This window comes from Phycodurus eques, chromosome 21, assembly GCF_024500275.1.
Source record: "Phycodurus eques isolate BA_2022a chromosome 21, UOR_Pequ_1.1, whole genome shotgun sequence".
Taxonomy (NCBI): domain Eukaryota; kingdom Metazoa; phylum Chordata; class Actinopteri; order Syngnathiformes; family Syngnathidae; genus Phycodurus; species Phycodurus eques.
Window position 1 is genome coordinate 8,721,956 of NC_084545.1, and position 13,644 is coordinate 8,735,599.

Sequence of the window (13,644 nt, forward strand, 5' to 3'; positions counted from 1 at the left end):
ATGTTGGAGTGGACGATGCTGCTCAGTGCTCAGCCACATCTGTTTTGAATGAAGCGCAGGGACAAAAGGTTGCCCGAGTCCCAGGCTGTTTATGCTGCCACAGTGGCCGAGCTGCAGATGTCTGCAGACAAAGGCGCAGGATGTGATCCCAGTGTTGATGCAGTCCTGTTTTTCTTCTATTTCACCCCCCCCAAGTATCGTGACATTGCTTTTGGTACATGCCACATTAAAAAAAAAAAAAAGAATTATTCTTTAGCACCTGTTTTCACTCTCTCGCTGTCAAGAAATGGAAGATAATGCATAACATCACTTTGAGGAAACGAAGAGAAGAGGCGGCGCTTGCTCTGTTCAAGCTGTTTATTTTCCCATTTGAAGTTTACTGTAAAACTGGTACAGCACATAAAACAAAAGCGATTTCAAAATTGTATCTTTAAACACCAAACTCAAATTTTTCCGAATGAAACGCCGCTAGCTTAATGTTAACATATCATGTGAAATTCCCTAGATGGGGTAACGAAATTTAGGATAGACGTTATGGTAAATATGAGCCTTAATTAAAACAGCTGCTACTTTGACACACATGGAGCAGCAACGCATACAAACAAAGCATAAAACATTACTCACAGGCATGCATTCTCTCTGCTCTGTGGGAGCAAAAAAATTAAAAAGAGCCAAATGTGCCTGTATACCAAATAAACGCACGCAAAAAAATGATTGCTTAAAAATCTGTGCTATAGTAAAAGCGTCACTAGAGACGGATGCGCATTAACACTTGCATTTCCACTTCGGGCAATTCAGTCTTCATTTAAGTATTTATTTATGTTCATGTATGCTTGTCATATTGTGGGTGGAAACCGGAGTACTAAAAAAAAAAAAAATATGTACCGCCAGGAACGTGAGAAGTCAACACAGATAACGCTGGACTGTCAGGATAAAGCTTCGGTCTCTTTAAAGGAGACATTAAATACTCTGCATTTTTTTTGACATTTTAAAAGAGCTCCCAAGTGTTGCAATAACATGTCTGTCTGTGCCATGCTTTCGTCAAAGTACCCAATCAAATACCCATCAAGAGCTACAGACTTTATAGCACATTTCTTGCCATGGTTAAATGGACCCGTTTTAGGGGCGAAGCCGTCTCATGTGTTATGCAAGCCCTCAACCAGCCACATCACCTGCTGGACCAATGGTAACTCTGGCTTTCGTTCGATTGACAACCAGTGGACTGGATCTCCACTGTGCCAGCATTTGTCCATCTCTTTTGCCCTGACAACGTTGTGTTCGCAGGGGCGAACGCTCTTTGCTTCTTACTAGCGTAAGCAGAACCCAGAGTGTCGAGAACAAGTGAGTGCCTAAGGCGAAACATTTTTGTGTGTGGACACGTTGCCAAAAAGAAAACAACCCCCAAGCCTGCCAGCAACTTCCCGGTGCAATCATGTATACTAAGTGTTGTGTTTATTAGAAGCTAATAAGTAATACTGTTATAACGCTTATCTGCCACCACTAACTGATTTAACTATATCTACCAAATGTTCCTGTTATGTAACAGTGGGGCAGAAGAGCAGAACGGCTCACTTACACATTTTCAAAATGAGGCAGATAACCAAATATTTACTTGTTTTTTTAAAATTTCACACTTAATGGGTAGGTACACTGGACAGACTGAACTGTTTATTTACTAATATTAAAAAAAATACATTTGTCATTGTATGTCCCCTTTAAATCCACTTTAACTTCTAAGGAAGCGAATCATCTTAAAGTACTGTACAAGGAAATATAAAGACAACTTTTTTTTTTTCCCCCCTCCTCACCAGACTGTTGTTCAATTCCCATTACGCTACATTATTTGTTGACACTCTGGGATTAGTTTTTCCATAAAATTGTCGTATCTGCTTTCTGGGCGGTGCAGAAATAGACACTCTAGCAGGTTTAATACTGACGGGGGTTGTATTTATTTAGTTTTTTTCTGGTTTGTTTGTGTCCGTCTCACATTTGTTTATGCTAACAGTAGTTTCTGTGCAAATAATACACTTGCAGAGCACCTGGTTTCCATGGTTTTCAATATGAAAAAATAAAATATTGCTCAGAGTAGTCACTGATGGTAGTAGATGTAGTGCTTCAGTCACCTGACTTCTGTACAAGCATGTTGGTTCAGGTCCCACTTGGTGATGGTGTAAATATGATAGGTGATGTAATATGTGAATGGCTGTGTGCTGATTAACTGGTGACAAGTACAGGGTGTAGTCCGCCTTTTGCCCACGTCAGCTGGCGTAGGCTCCTGATCAGGATATGTACAGTATAGAAAATGGACAGATGGATGTACAATGTTGCTCAAGGGGCAGCACGGCGAAGTCGTGGTTAGCACGTCTACGTCACAGTCGGGAGGTCTCGGAGGCCTCCTGTGTGGAGCTTACGTGTTCTCTCTTGTGGGTTTTCTCCAGCTTCCTCCCACATTCCAAAATCATGCATGTTATGTTAACTGAAGACTGAAATTGAGCATAGGTGTAAATGGGAGTGTTGTTATATAATCTTTCCCATTGGCTCAACGGCAGTTCAACTGCTGGATACTTTTGTGACTTATTTACGGCATTTTCTTTGTTTACCAAACATTTTTTGTTGAATTTCGAAATGTAGGACCTCTGTGCTGTTCCACTTTAGAGCTGTCACTGTACGAGGATATGTGAATCCATGATCAGATGCTCGCGGTATGAGGAGGACTGCTGCTGGCAATCTAAACCGATAAAGGTATCGTGAGACAAACTAACAGCGCGACATTTACGTATCACTGCGAAGTTTTATCTGTTGTACTGTATGTCAATGCTACTGTTCTAGGAAATCAACAGCAATTCCTTCACACTTTGTGAGGCTGTGACACTGAAGTAAGAGCTTGTCTGTGTGGTAGGACAGGGGGTTGCATGAGGATCTACCTCCCGTCGCTTGAGACAGTTAGTCATCGAGGCATGAGCATGTATGACTACTGAAAGGCACACACACAAAGACTAGTCCTTATGTAATACTGTGCGTGTTGCCCATGGTCTTGAAACATCGAGGCGCAGACGGCTCTCCCCACTCGATCTATTCTTGGTGTGAGGCTGTCAGTCTGAGCTTCAGAGTGGCATGTTCTCACGCCTCACTAAAAGCACCTGCTTTTGCTGCCTACACATCAAGGATGTTAGTGGCTGCTATTTTCGGGAGGAGGAGGAGGGAGAATCTGATCTGCGTGGTGCAATGAGTCACTAGCTGCTGTTTGGCTCTTGGAGAGCCCCAGTATTTACTGGGTTAAACTGACAAAAGCATACTGTCTTCCACATTTTACAATGACTTGCCTCCTTTCACCTGTCCCCTCACCTACCATACTAACTTGAGGTGATATACAAATAAAACCCTTTCATTTTTATGAGCCTCGATGATGAGTAATAATGTGGAATTGCACAACAGGGACACCTGATGACACACAAACTGTTATTTTGGGATGCGGTCAGTGCAGGAATTCCGTGCGGTCTGTATGTGGGATCATGTTGTCATCACATTTAGCGCCACACAGGGGGATCAATTACCCGTCTAAATATCCTTAGCTGTTGTATTGTTTCACCGGAGACTGTGGTGTCTGTTGAATGAGGACCTCTCTGCCTAATGTGTACAATATGTTTCTTTCACAGTCAATGAGTGTGCTAACTTTGTGGTTGAGGTCATTTAGTTTTGTTGAAGGTTGTGAATGTTGTTTGAATACATTTCCTTGGTTGACAATTGGGAAAATTAATAGACAAATGTCATTTTTTTGGTGTAATTTTAGGAGACTAAACTATTCCAATAATTACAAATAACTATATTTATATACAGAATATATTTTCACTAATGCATTTCCAACAAATGCCTTAACAATTTAACATAAAATGCTTACAATAAAATACGTGGACCAAAAGAAGAGAACAGTGTAACATTGTATATAGACCTTCGGGGTCCATTTTCCAAACAACAATATGCCCCCATCCCTCTTAAAATGTACAGAAATGGTAATAATTGTAATAATATACAAATGTTGACAGACAACTGTAACCCTAATATTGCTATTTACTTAAGTTTGGTAAATTTGGTAGATTTTGTTGTCAAGAACATTATTTGCATTACATGCAAATCTTGGTGGGGGTTCCATATTTATTTTACGGCGGTCCATTTTCAAGGGGGTCCACATTCTTCTGTACTACACCGGCTTACACAAAGGGCTACATGAAAGTGACTTGTAGATTTGCTTTTTTTAAATTAGAACATTAAACCTACAAACCAAAAAAACATTGCCATTTCCACCACTTACTTCTAGTTGAAGAAAAGGCACATGACAAGTCAGAGTAGCTGCTGAAAATCGTTGCGAGGATTGAGATAAATTGAGATATATTCGCTTGCAGTCCTTAAAGTAGTCTAATCACATTTCAATGGAGAATGGAGTGTCTTCCTCAGAGAGTTTTTTGTTGGTGGAGTATTGCTATCTGAGTACAACAGGCTTTGTCTTTTTCAATCTGCAAACTAGTTGAGTCTGTGCCCTCTGCTGGTGCTGGAGCTGCCAGCTAGTATACCTTTTTTGTCTGCATTGCTTCAAGATGTAGATTACTATAAAGTATAGCCTGAAATACGAGTAAAAAAAATTGAAACAGTTTTAAGAAACAGTCATTAAACTAATGGATTGCTCTGCCTATCTCTAGTTGAATGTACTTGTTTCTGACCTTGCTGACTGTTTTATGTCAAATTATAGCTGTTGACATTAAGCTGCGTTATCTCCCACAGCCCAGCAATTCCCTGGTCAGACATGAAGAGCCCTGCAGGCCTGGAACGCTGAGCAGCTGAGGTCGGCATTAAAAACACTTGTCCTGACAGCCATGGCTGATAGAGATGGGCTTCCTATTGCTCCGGGTCAAGTCTACGTTGAGGTGGAATATGACTATGAGTACAAGGCGAAAGACAAGATGGTCACCATCCGGCAGGGGGAGTGCTATATGCTACTGAAGAAAACCAACGAGGACTGGTGGCAGGTGAGGAAGGATGAGGGCACAAAGGCTTTCTACGTGCCAGCCCAGTATGTCAGAGAGGTGCGGCGAGCCCTGATGCCCCCTCTGAAGCCCAACCTGAGGGCCAAGCCTACTGTTCTTGATATCTGCATGGCATCAAATGAAAACCTTAACCGGCCACAGCCTGAAATGTCCAGCTTTGGGCGTCCGTCGCCTTCCTCTACGCCATCACCTTCCTCAGACCGTGTCACACCGCCGGCTCTGCCCAAGGATGCTAACCAGAATTTGGGAAGTCCCCATCATTGCAAGGTGGTGGCCGAACTGGTGCTTCTTCATAACAACAACAATTCAACTCTGCCACGGACCCGAGCTGACTCGCCGCCGCTCAAAGAGGAGAACAACCACAACAGAAGTCCAGACAGTGACAAGAGCTCCCCACAATGTGACCTACCAGGAAATGGCCTTAGCAAGCTCCGCAACGACTCTGAGTCGGGCGATGAGCTCAGCAGCAGTTCAACAGAACACATGCAGGTAAGATATGGACACGTGACTAAATGTGATGATTTCTCAAACTTTTCTTTGTGCAGTTGGGAGTGATTTACAGGACTTATCTGCTCAAGAATTAGTGCTACAGCGTACTGGTTACCTGGCAACTTTGGATCCATTTCAGTTCGTGTTGATTTTCTCTGCAGCTGCAAATTGGGCAGTTGGTGAATAACGATTGACTACCAATACTGGCCTTGTGTGGATGGGAGGAATAATTCCTCCCTGACAGCCATGTTCAGCCAAAGCTTCTCCTTTGCTTGTTTGGGTGATGCAGTTTCACTTCTGGATTCACATTGGTCCCTTTTGCATTCTTGAGGATATGTCCTAACCCTGAATTTGGACAGTTTGAGAAAGAGACTGATGTAGAAACTGCAGGCCAATCCTCAGTAAAATGCAGCAGTGGTCCAGACAATGTGAAGGACTGCCTATGTAAGCCAATTTTTGGGAGGCTTATCCAGGCAGGGTCAACTTGTGTGAAGGCTCCAAATGCTCCTTGTGCTCTTTGTTCCACAGGCAGCAGAAGCCTCCTCCACCATGGTACGAACAAAGAGAGGCAGGCTTGAATGGAAAGTAGGTCATATCAGAGGGAGGATCAGTCTGTAGCCCCCAGTCGTCCACACTGGGGACCACTGTGTGAAAGAGGCTGTGTAAGTGTGAATGTCGTGAAGTGAAGAAAAGTGAGAATGGACGCACTCTTATCACGGTTTAGCCACAACATATAGTTAGCTAGGTCATTATTGACGTCCTTCAAAAGAGCCCCAAGGGGCGTGCAAATGAATGTTTTTGTGCTGCTGCCTGCCCAACACCAACCTTTTTGAATTTCACGCCGGTCAAACCACTTGTGCCAAAATAAACACATTTTCCTCATAGCCAGTTACATTTGCATGGCCAACTTATAAGAGTGTATTTTTGTGTTTGTTTTGTATTTGTTTGTTGGTCAGCCTTCAATAGTGCCGGATAAAAAGCAGACAGCTTCAGCCAAAAGTCCGTGTGAAGCTCAGTGCTGTATGTAGTTTGCGCAGCAGGTGGAACCCACTCCCCCTTCCTCCTCTGTTCTGCCTTTCTAGTCTTGTGTTAGTTTGTCCTTTTTGGCCTGTTGCCAGGCAAGGGAGCGACCCTGCAGAAAAACCAAATGGTTTTACTCTGCTTCTCCAAGTTACAGATAAGCTCTGGCTGGTGGAGTTGTAAGTGAGGGGGTATTTTCATTGTTTTTGCAAATTTTTGATAGATTTCTTGTGGAATTGTAATATCATTTTCGCAAAAAAATTTGACTCCTGAAACAAATGGAAAAATAAGCTTTTTCAACACACTAACAGTGTATATATACCATCCTGCACTGAGTTTTATATACGGTAATCTTGTGTAATATACAGTAATGGTGCTTACTAATTCGGAATTGAACCAAAATTACCCCAGCAATTGTGCCTGTAAAGTCTCACAAAATGTCACCTGCTGTAATTTACCCTATACCTTACGTATCTCACGGAAGTTCATTTCAGCCAGCATCAAATGAGTAACTTAGCTTTTTCTTTGGTTTTGGTGCCTTTTGTTGCGACCATCCTCAACAAAGGATGATTATATACAGTAAGTTATGTGATCGTCACCTGCTAGCATGGTTAATTTGTTTTTTGATTTTAAAGTTTTACACTTGCATGACAATTGAGACTGTGTAAATGCCCTTAGCATTACACCAGAATTTTTTTATTCAAGAAAATATTGAGTATTTGACCCCTTATATTAACAACTCTTAACTGCATTTTGTTTTGGAAAAAGTCTTTTAATAATCATCAACAATGGAGAGTAACAAAAATTTAATAGTTCAAGTGCTGTTGTTGTCACGTTTTTTTTATTTTTTTTTTATAGCTTTAGTAGAAGTCAAATCAAGTGTTGATTTAGCCAGTACGTGGCTGTCATTTTGTAAGCCTCAGTAGGAGCCATTGGATGAATTGCTCTGATCGTAAGATTTATCATGCCTCTGCTGCAGCGCAATCTGGCCACATGTAATTGATATACCGGTAGATCTGATCTCCAGGTGACCAATAACTCCACTGTGTCACACCACACTTTCTTTTAGTAATTGTTCTCGCTGATGCTCTGGCAACAGCAGAGGCGGATGATGCACTCTTTGGTCTCTTGAGGTCACATGTTAACTTTAGTTTCGCTTTCGAATCCTGTTGCACACGATCACCATGGAGGTTGTTGATTTTGGATGATCATTTTTACATGTTGAAAATTATATGTGTGATTTGAATCTTTTCATCATGCTTTCTTTCCAAAGCACAGTGACATAATGAATGGAGACACTGTTCCCTGTGGTGATGTGTGAGAGACCAAATCATATTTTTCCACTCTCAAAGATGTCACCAAGGGGAAGATGTGGTGGTCCAAAGTGAGTTTTTGTCTGTGGCTTCGGCCTATGGGGCCAGTGGTCAGCCGTGCACTCACTCATTCCCCTATGTGAGTGAATCTGTGTACGACCTTGAGAAGCCAACCCCCACCCCCGCCACAGTACAGTCTCACGCAATCAAACTCCTAACAATCACTGCTGGCCTTGCACTGTCTCGGTCTCTTTCTCTCTCTCGTTCTCTCACTCCTATCAATTTTTTTGTTCTTAACTCTCTCGAAGATCTTCATGTAAATGCAAAACAATTAAAATATGGCACATATTTTATTGCTTAATTAACTAAGAACTAAGAATGTTAGTCTTGGATTAACAGTGTACGTGAATAGACTACTATGTAGACTGGGGTTTGCTAGTTCGCCTAGGTGCACACTGAAAATATATGCACTCCTTTTGAAACAGTGGAACAATTTACTGCTGCTATTCTGAAGCAGTGAATTGGACAATTAAAGTGAAGCGGTGAAGTGTTTCCTTGTGAAGTGGTGTATTGGTCTTTTAAAACGAACAGGCAGAAACACTTGAAGTCTCCAGGGAAAGTTTCTGGTGTACTGTATAGAAACAAGATGGTCCGAAATATACGGAACGACACAGTTCGTGCACGTTTTTACAAAAACGTATTCTTTGGCAGGTTTCTGAAATTTTATAGGGCGGTTCAGCCATGTTCCAAGAAGTGCACATCTTTGAAGTGAGGTCTCGCAAATACATACTCTTACACAATGGCAAGGTTTTAAAAAAGATATCATCTATTAATGTCTTGTCTGTTAGTGCCCTGTAATCTCTGTTTAGCCAATAGGCTTACTCCCAGGGCAGCTGAAAAGGAGGCCTGAGCTTGTTTTCCAGTGCATACTTGACATTCTTGCTTTAGTGCCTACACACACAGTACTGTACAGTGAGGGAAAAGAAAGTCGATGAAAGTCCGTTCTCTCCTCAAAAGTGAGGCACCAGACTGGCCATAATCTAATCCAATATAAAATTGAGCTAATAGTGCATCTTTTGTGTTCCTGTGAGTGCTTTTTCCGGTCTGCTCACTTGCCTCCTTTCCCCTTTCCTCTTTCTGTCTGGAACCCCTGTTAGGCTCTTTTCTACTCGTCCTGCTGTCTGTACTGCTTCCTTTTTGCAACCTCCCACCTCTCTCCTTGAATCATTCTTTTTGACGATCTTGTCTGAAGTAATCTTGGTGAAGGGAAGGACAACAGCCATAATGTAGCTACTAGGCTTCTCTTGACCTGAACTGTTTTGAATCTCACTGACAATCCAGAATTCAGAATCCTCCACAAAACTTGAATTCTTTTGGACTGAAAAAAAATAGTGGTGCCTTAAAGTTTGATCGCCATCTGTTCCGTGACGCTGTTTTGAACTGTGATTCAGTTGACTTTAAACTTTGAAACCTTTACTTACTGTACAGGCAGTGATTTCTGTAACATTTTAATGTCATCAAATGTCATGCAAGGTACAGTTCATCCAGAAAATTCCCAGTGCATCCATTTTCTACATTTTGCGTTACAGCCTAATTCCAAAATGCAAGGCTGTGGGCATAATGTAATCTCTACCAAGCAATACAATCAGTGTTGATGTTTGTTTTAGTTGTCTGTTAATATATTTGGAAGTGATATTGAGACAATTTTCCTGGACTTTGATGTTTTAATTTTGTGTGCTCTTAATTGCTTTCCATCAATCCCCTCTGCCTACCGAGTTGTGGTGCAGCCTTGTGTTGATTTAGGGATCGAATGATGGTGAAGCATCACTCTGTCTCTCTCTCTTTTTCCTCTCACCCCCAATACTCTATGTGGGTCACTCAGCCCCTCTTCTGTCTCTCATGGTGAGTCTCTCTGGGCCTGGCTCACCAATGCAACTTGGTGGACTGGCAAAGCATGTATCCAGAGAAGGTAAGGGCACCTGGCTGATGTGCTTTTGATATAGCGCAGTGATTTATCTTCCCTGAGCTTCTTCCTGCTGCTGCCCTTCTTAGCGATCAACCTGCAGCAAGGTAACTAGAGTGTCTCACATTCTGATCCAAAATACCTTGTTGTAGTAGGTATATCAGTGTAACAAATCTTAGGTAGTGGGATGATTGCACATCACGGTGTGTCACATGCAAGACCATGTTTCATACAGTGAGAGCTTTATTTTGTAGCTTCCCGCTAGCATACAGTAGGTTTGTGTTTATATGTGTAATTAGGGATGCCCAAGACACTGGGTGCTCACAGCTCTATTACATAACTGATGCAAGATGTTGTCACAGCCTGTTGAACAGCTGATAGCCTTTCCCCCAGTGACCAACTCTTTGGGTGAGTAGACAGGTCAGGCTATTTGTACACTCAGCCTTCTGCATTCTCCCTTTCCCTTATTTGTCTTGTGAAACTATAAATCATGAGAACTGGAAGTCATTTAGCAATGGTGTTTGGGCTATATAAGCTTTCCCTAAATGGCTGCCTCGTGCCAAGCTTTTTGTGTGGTGCGTTGTTTCCAATTACTCCTCTCTGAATGCACTTTGAGTGATCAGAGTTAGCAGGTTACAAAAATTCAGTTTTACTTTTGTTTCTTTTGCCTACGCAGGAATTTCAATATTGTTGCAAATCTTGCTTTCAAAGAAATAAAGGATCCTCATATGGTGTATCAACAAATGGTTGTTTTGTGTTTTTATCCATATCTTTTCCTTCCAAAATCAGTTCAGTAAATGATTGAGATAGCATAATTAACATGTTTAAGGATGTTGCCTATAAAGTCATTTAGGAATGTCTGTATACTGAAAGTCTGAACAATCTCTTCTTGTCTTGGGTTTCTCATCAGTTTGACTCTCTTGACCGCTTGTACTCTGTTTTTGGATAGAGAGATTTAAAATTCCATGATCTAGTTACATTTGAATGAAACATTTTGAGCCATCTTCCGTTTACAGTATCTGGGGTATGTTTTATATCTTTGGGAAGGGTACATGTTTGGTTCCAGCTTGTGGGAGCAGTGGTGTAAAGTGGAAAGGTATATCCATTATTTGCTAACTTGCATTTATTTTTCAGTCATTGTCATCTTTGTTTATTGGACAGAGGACTACTAATGAGTCGTAGGATCGACTGCTGATATGTCCTTTTGGTCTGATGTGATAAACACAGACATCCATCCATCCAATTTCCACCGTGCCGCTAAACACCGACACGACTGTTGAAATACAAACATGTGGTCACGTGTCAAAGGGGTAGCTGGATCTATGACAAAAGTACAAAACCACTTAAAAAATATCCCCACCTTGAGGTTTTAAGGTATTAACTTCCTTCTTAACTTTCTATATGTCATCAGTGTCTGTAAATGCTATAATTTAATCGGGGCCTCTGTGTTTTAGAAGACAGAAATTTCCACCAATCACCTGTCACTAAACAATGACAATACTGTGGATCGGTCTCGAGCCTACCACCAGCTTTATAGTTCTGTAGCGTAGCAGTTATTTCTCCGCAAATCCAATTCTAATACTATACCAGCACACATTGCATAATTGCATTCAGCTGGGCTTTAAGATGGCAAGGGGGTCTACCTGTTAAAGCCCGGCCTTTTGGGGATACAGTACATGTCTCTGCAGGTTTCCTTAAAGCTGACCAAAGTAGCTCATGGATTAAAACAGAGATACTGGGAGGCTGATAGAGTTGTCTCGAGCGCACAAAGACATCAATTATTCAGTGTCCTTGTGTTTGATTGACGGAGCGACACTCTCAGTTTCCGTAAAGGCTATGAATGTGCCAGCGGTAAGAGATTTCTCTGTGCACTTCATACTCTGAAGGCACCATAACACAATTAGGTGGCTTGTGCCATGGCTGGTTAACAGTTTAGCTGTTAAAAAATAAAAAATTACTAAGCTTCTTTCCAAGATATACTAATATCTATTGTCTTTAGGGTGGTCAATTCTTAGATGCTTCACAATGCATGTGAACCATTTTGAATTGATTCACAAATGCCAATAAGACATGAGATAATGGAGATAAGGTATTGTCTAACCCTAATCCTAGCAAAATGAGAAAAGGTTGACCGTGGAAGTCAATGGGAACCACATAAGCATGCTCTAGTGAGAAAACGGCACGTTTCTTCAACTGTCTCTGATTGCCCAGCTCAATCAGTGAAACTATCTGCAAAAAATACAGCAGTCTGATAATAATCAAACTTTATTTGGCCACATAAGAACTGCCCATATACAACAATTTAGACATCGTTAACATTAACTGATGAATGCTTTTTAAAGTATGGCCTACATAATAGTGTGTTTTCAAATACTTAATCAAAGCAAGGCCTCAGAATCTATTTACCTGATGTACGGCATCACCATTTAACCAATAGCAAGTAGCCACTATTAGGGGGGGGAAAAAAATCCTTATCTTACCCTTTCTCTAGCCATACAAGAGCCTTATCCTAGCACTATACAACGCCGTGTCAGAGATTCTGGCCACAAATTGCCTGTTTTGTTTTAATCCATTTCCGTATCGCTTATCCTCACTTGGGTTGCGGGCGTGCTGGAGCCTATCCCAGCTATCTTTGGGTGAGAGGCGGGGTACACTCTGAACTGGTCGCCAGCCAATTGCAGGTTAAACAAACAACCATTCACACTCACATTCACACCTACAAGCAATTTAGAGTCTTCAATTAACTAACCATGCATGTTTTGGGGATGTGGGAGGAAATCGGAGTACCTGGACAAAACCCACGCAGGCATAGGGAGAACATGCAAACTCCATACCGGCAAGGCAAGATTTGAACCCGGGTCCCCAGAAGTGTGAGGCAGATGTGCTAACCAGTCGTCCACCGTGCCGCTTTGTTTTAGACACTCTATTAAAAGATTTATTGCCGATTCAGCAAACAGGTGCCTTTACCTACTTCATAATTGTACCTCTTCTTTCGGGGTACATCATTTTCTAGCCTTTTTGATTATTTACAGTATCTACATATACTGTATTGTAAATTATAAACATTGTAAATATTGCAACCAGAAGGAGCAGTCATGAACTGTTACATGCAGACTGTGATGGAAAAGGTCAGTGTGTACAGTTAGTTTTCTACTTAATTCTGTACTGTTTCTTCTGACCCAAGCATTGTTATCTATGGATGAAACCACACACAAAGGCCAAACCAGATTTTATATAATCATATAAAATGTGTTATAGGCTCTTGGTGAGCACCATGCATCACCAGCCATGGGACAGAGAAGCTTGCAGATCAGCCCGAGCCTCGACAGACCCCTGCAAACCCTCCCACCGTCCTCACACTCATACTAGAATGCAATCTTCTTACATATCTGGATTAAGGGGTTGTGTACAACACATTCCTGTGTTAAACCGCTCTGTAACCCCCCTTTAAACTAATGTCATCACGCACCATGGTCCAGCAATCTTTCCTTTACAGTATATAGTGTAGTCCATTGGTGTTGATGCTACATGTTTGGGGAAAGGTTAGGGTGACCATTTTAGTTAAGTTGATTTTTAAAGACCGAATGACAGAATTTTTTTGAGGGTATATGTAGCACCTTTGCTTGTACCCCCCCGTTTACCAATACATTTGTTTCAAGATACATAATATTTCATATCTAAAATATGACACAACCCTGGTGTAAAGTTCAGATCCCCACATTTGCTTTTGATGCATTTAAAAAAAATTTTTGGTGATGTGAAAGGGATATAAATTGGATGGATGTTACATGTAGAGGAGACTAGAATTTTGAAAGATTGG

General features: G+C 41.5%; 1 protein-coding gene across 7 annotated transcripts in view; it reads left to right on the plus strand.

Annotated features, from left to right (window-relative positions):
• arhgap12b (Rho GTPase activating protein 12b) overlaps nt 1-13,644 on the plus strand; it is a 45,240-nt gene that overhangs the window by 560 nt on the left and 31,036 nt on the right. For all 7 annotated transcript variants that reach the window (XM_061666382.1, XM_061666387.1, XM_061666383.1 and 4 more), the window contains exon 2: nt 4,777-5,528. In XM_061666382.1, coding sequence (XP_061522366.1) covers nt 4,869-5,528 — 660 coding nt within the window. In that variant the 5' untranslated portion in view covers nt 4,777-4,868. The remainder of the gene's footprint in view (nt 1-4,776; nt 5,529-13,644) is intronic.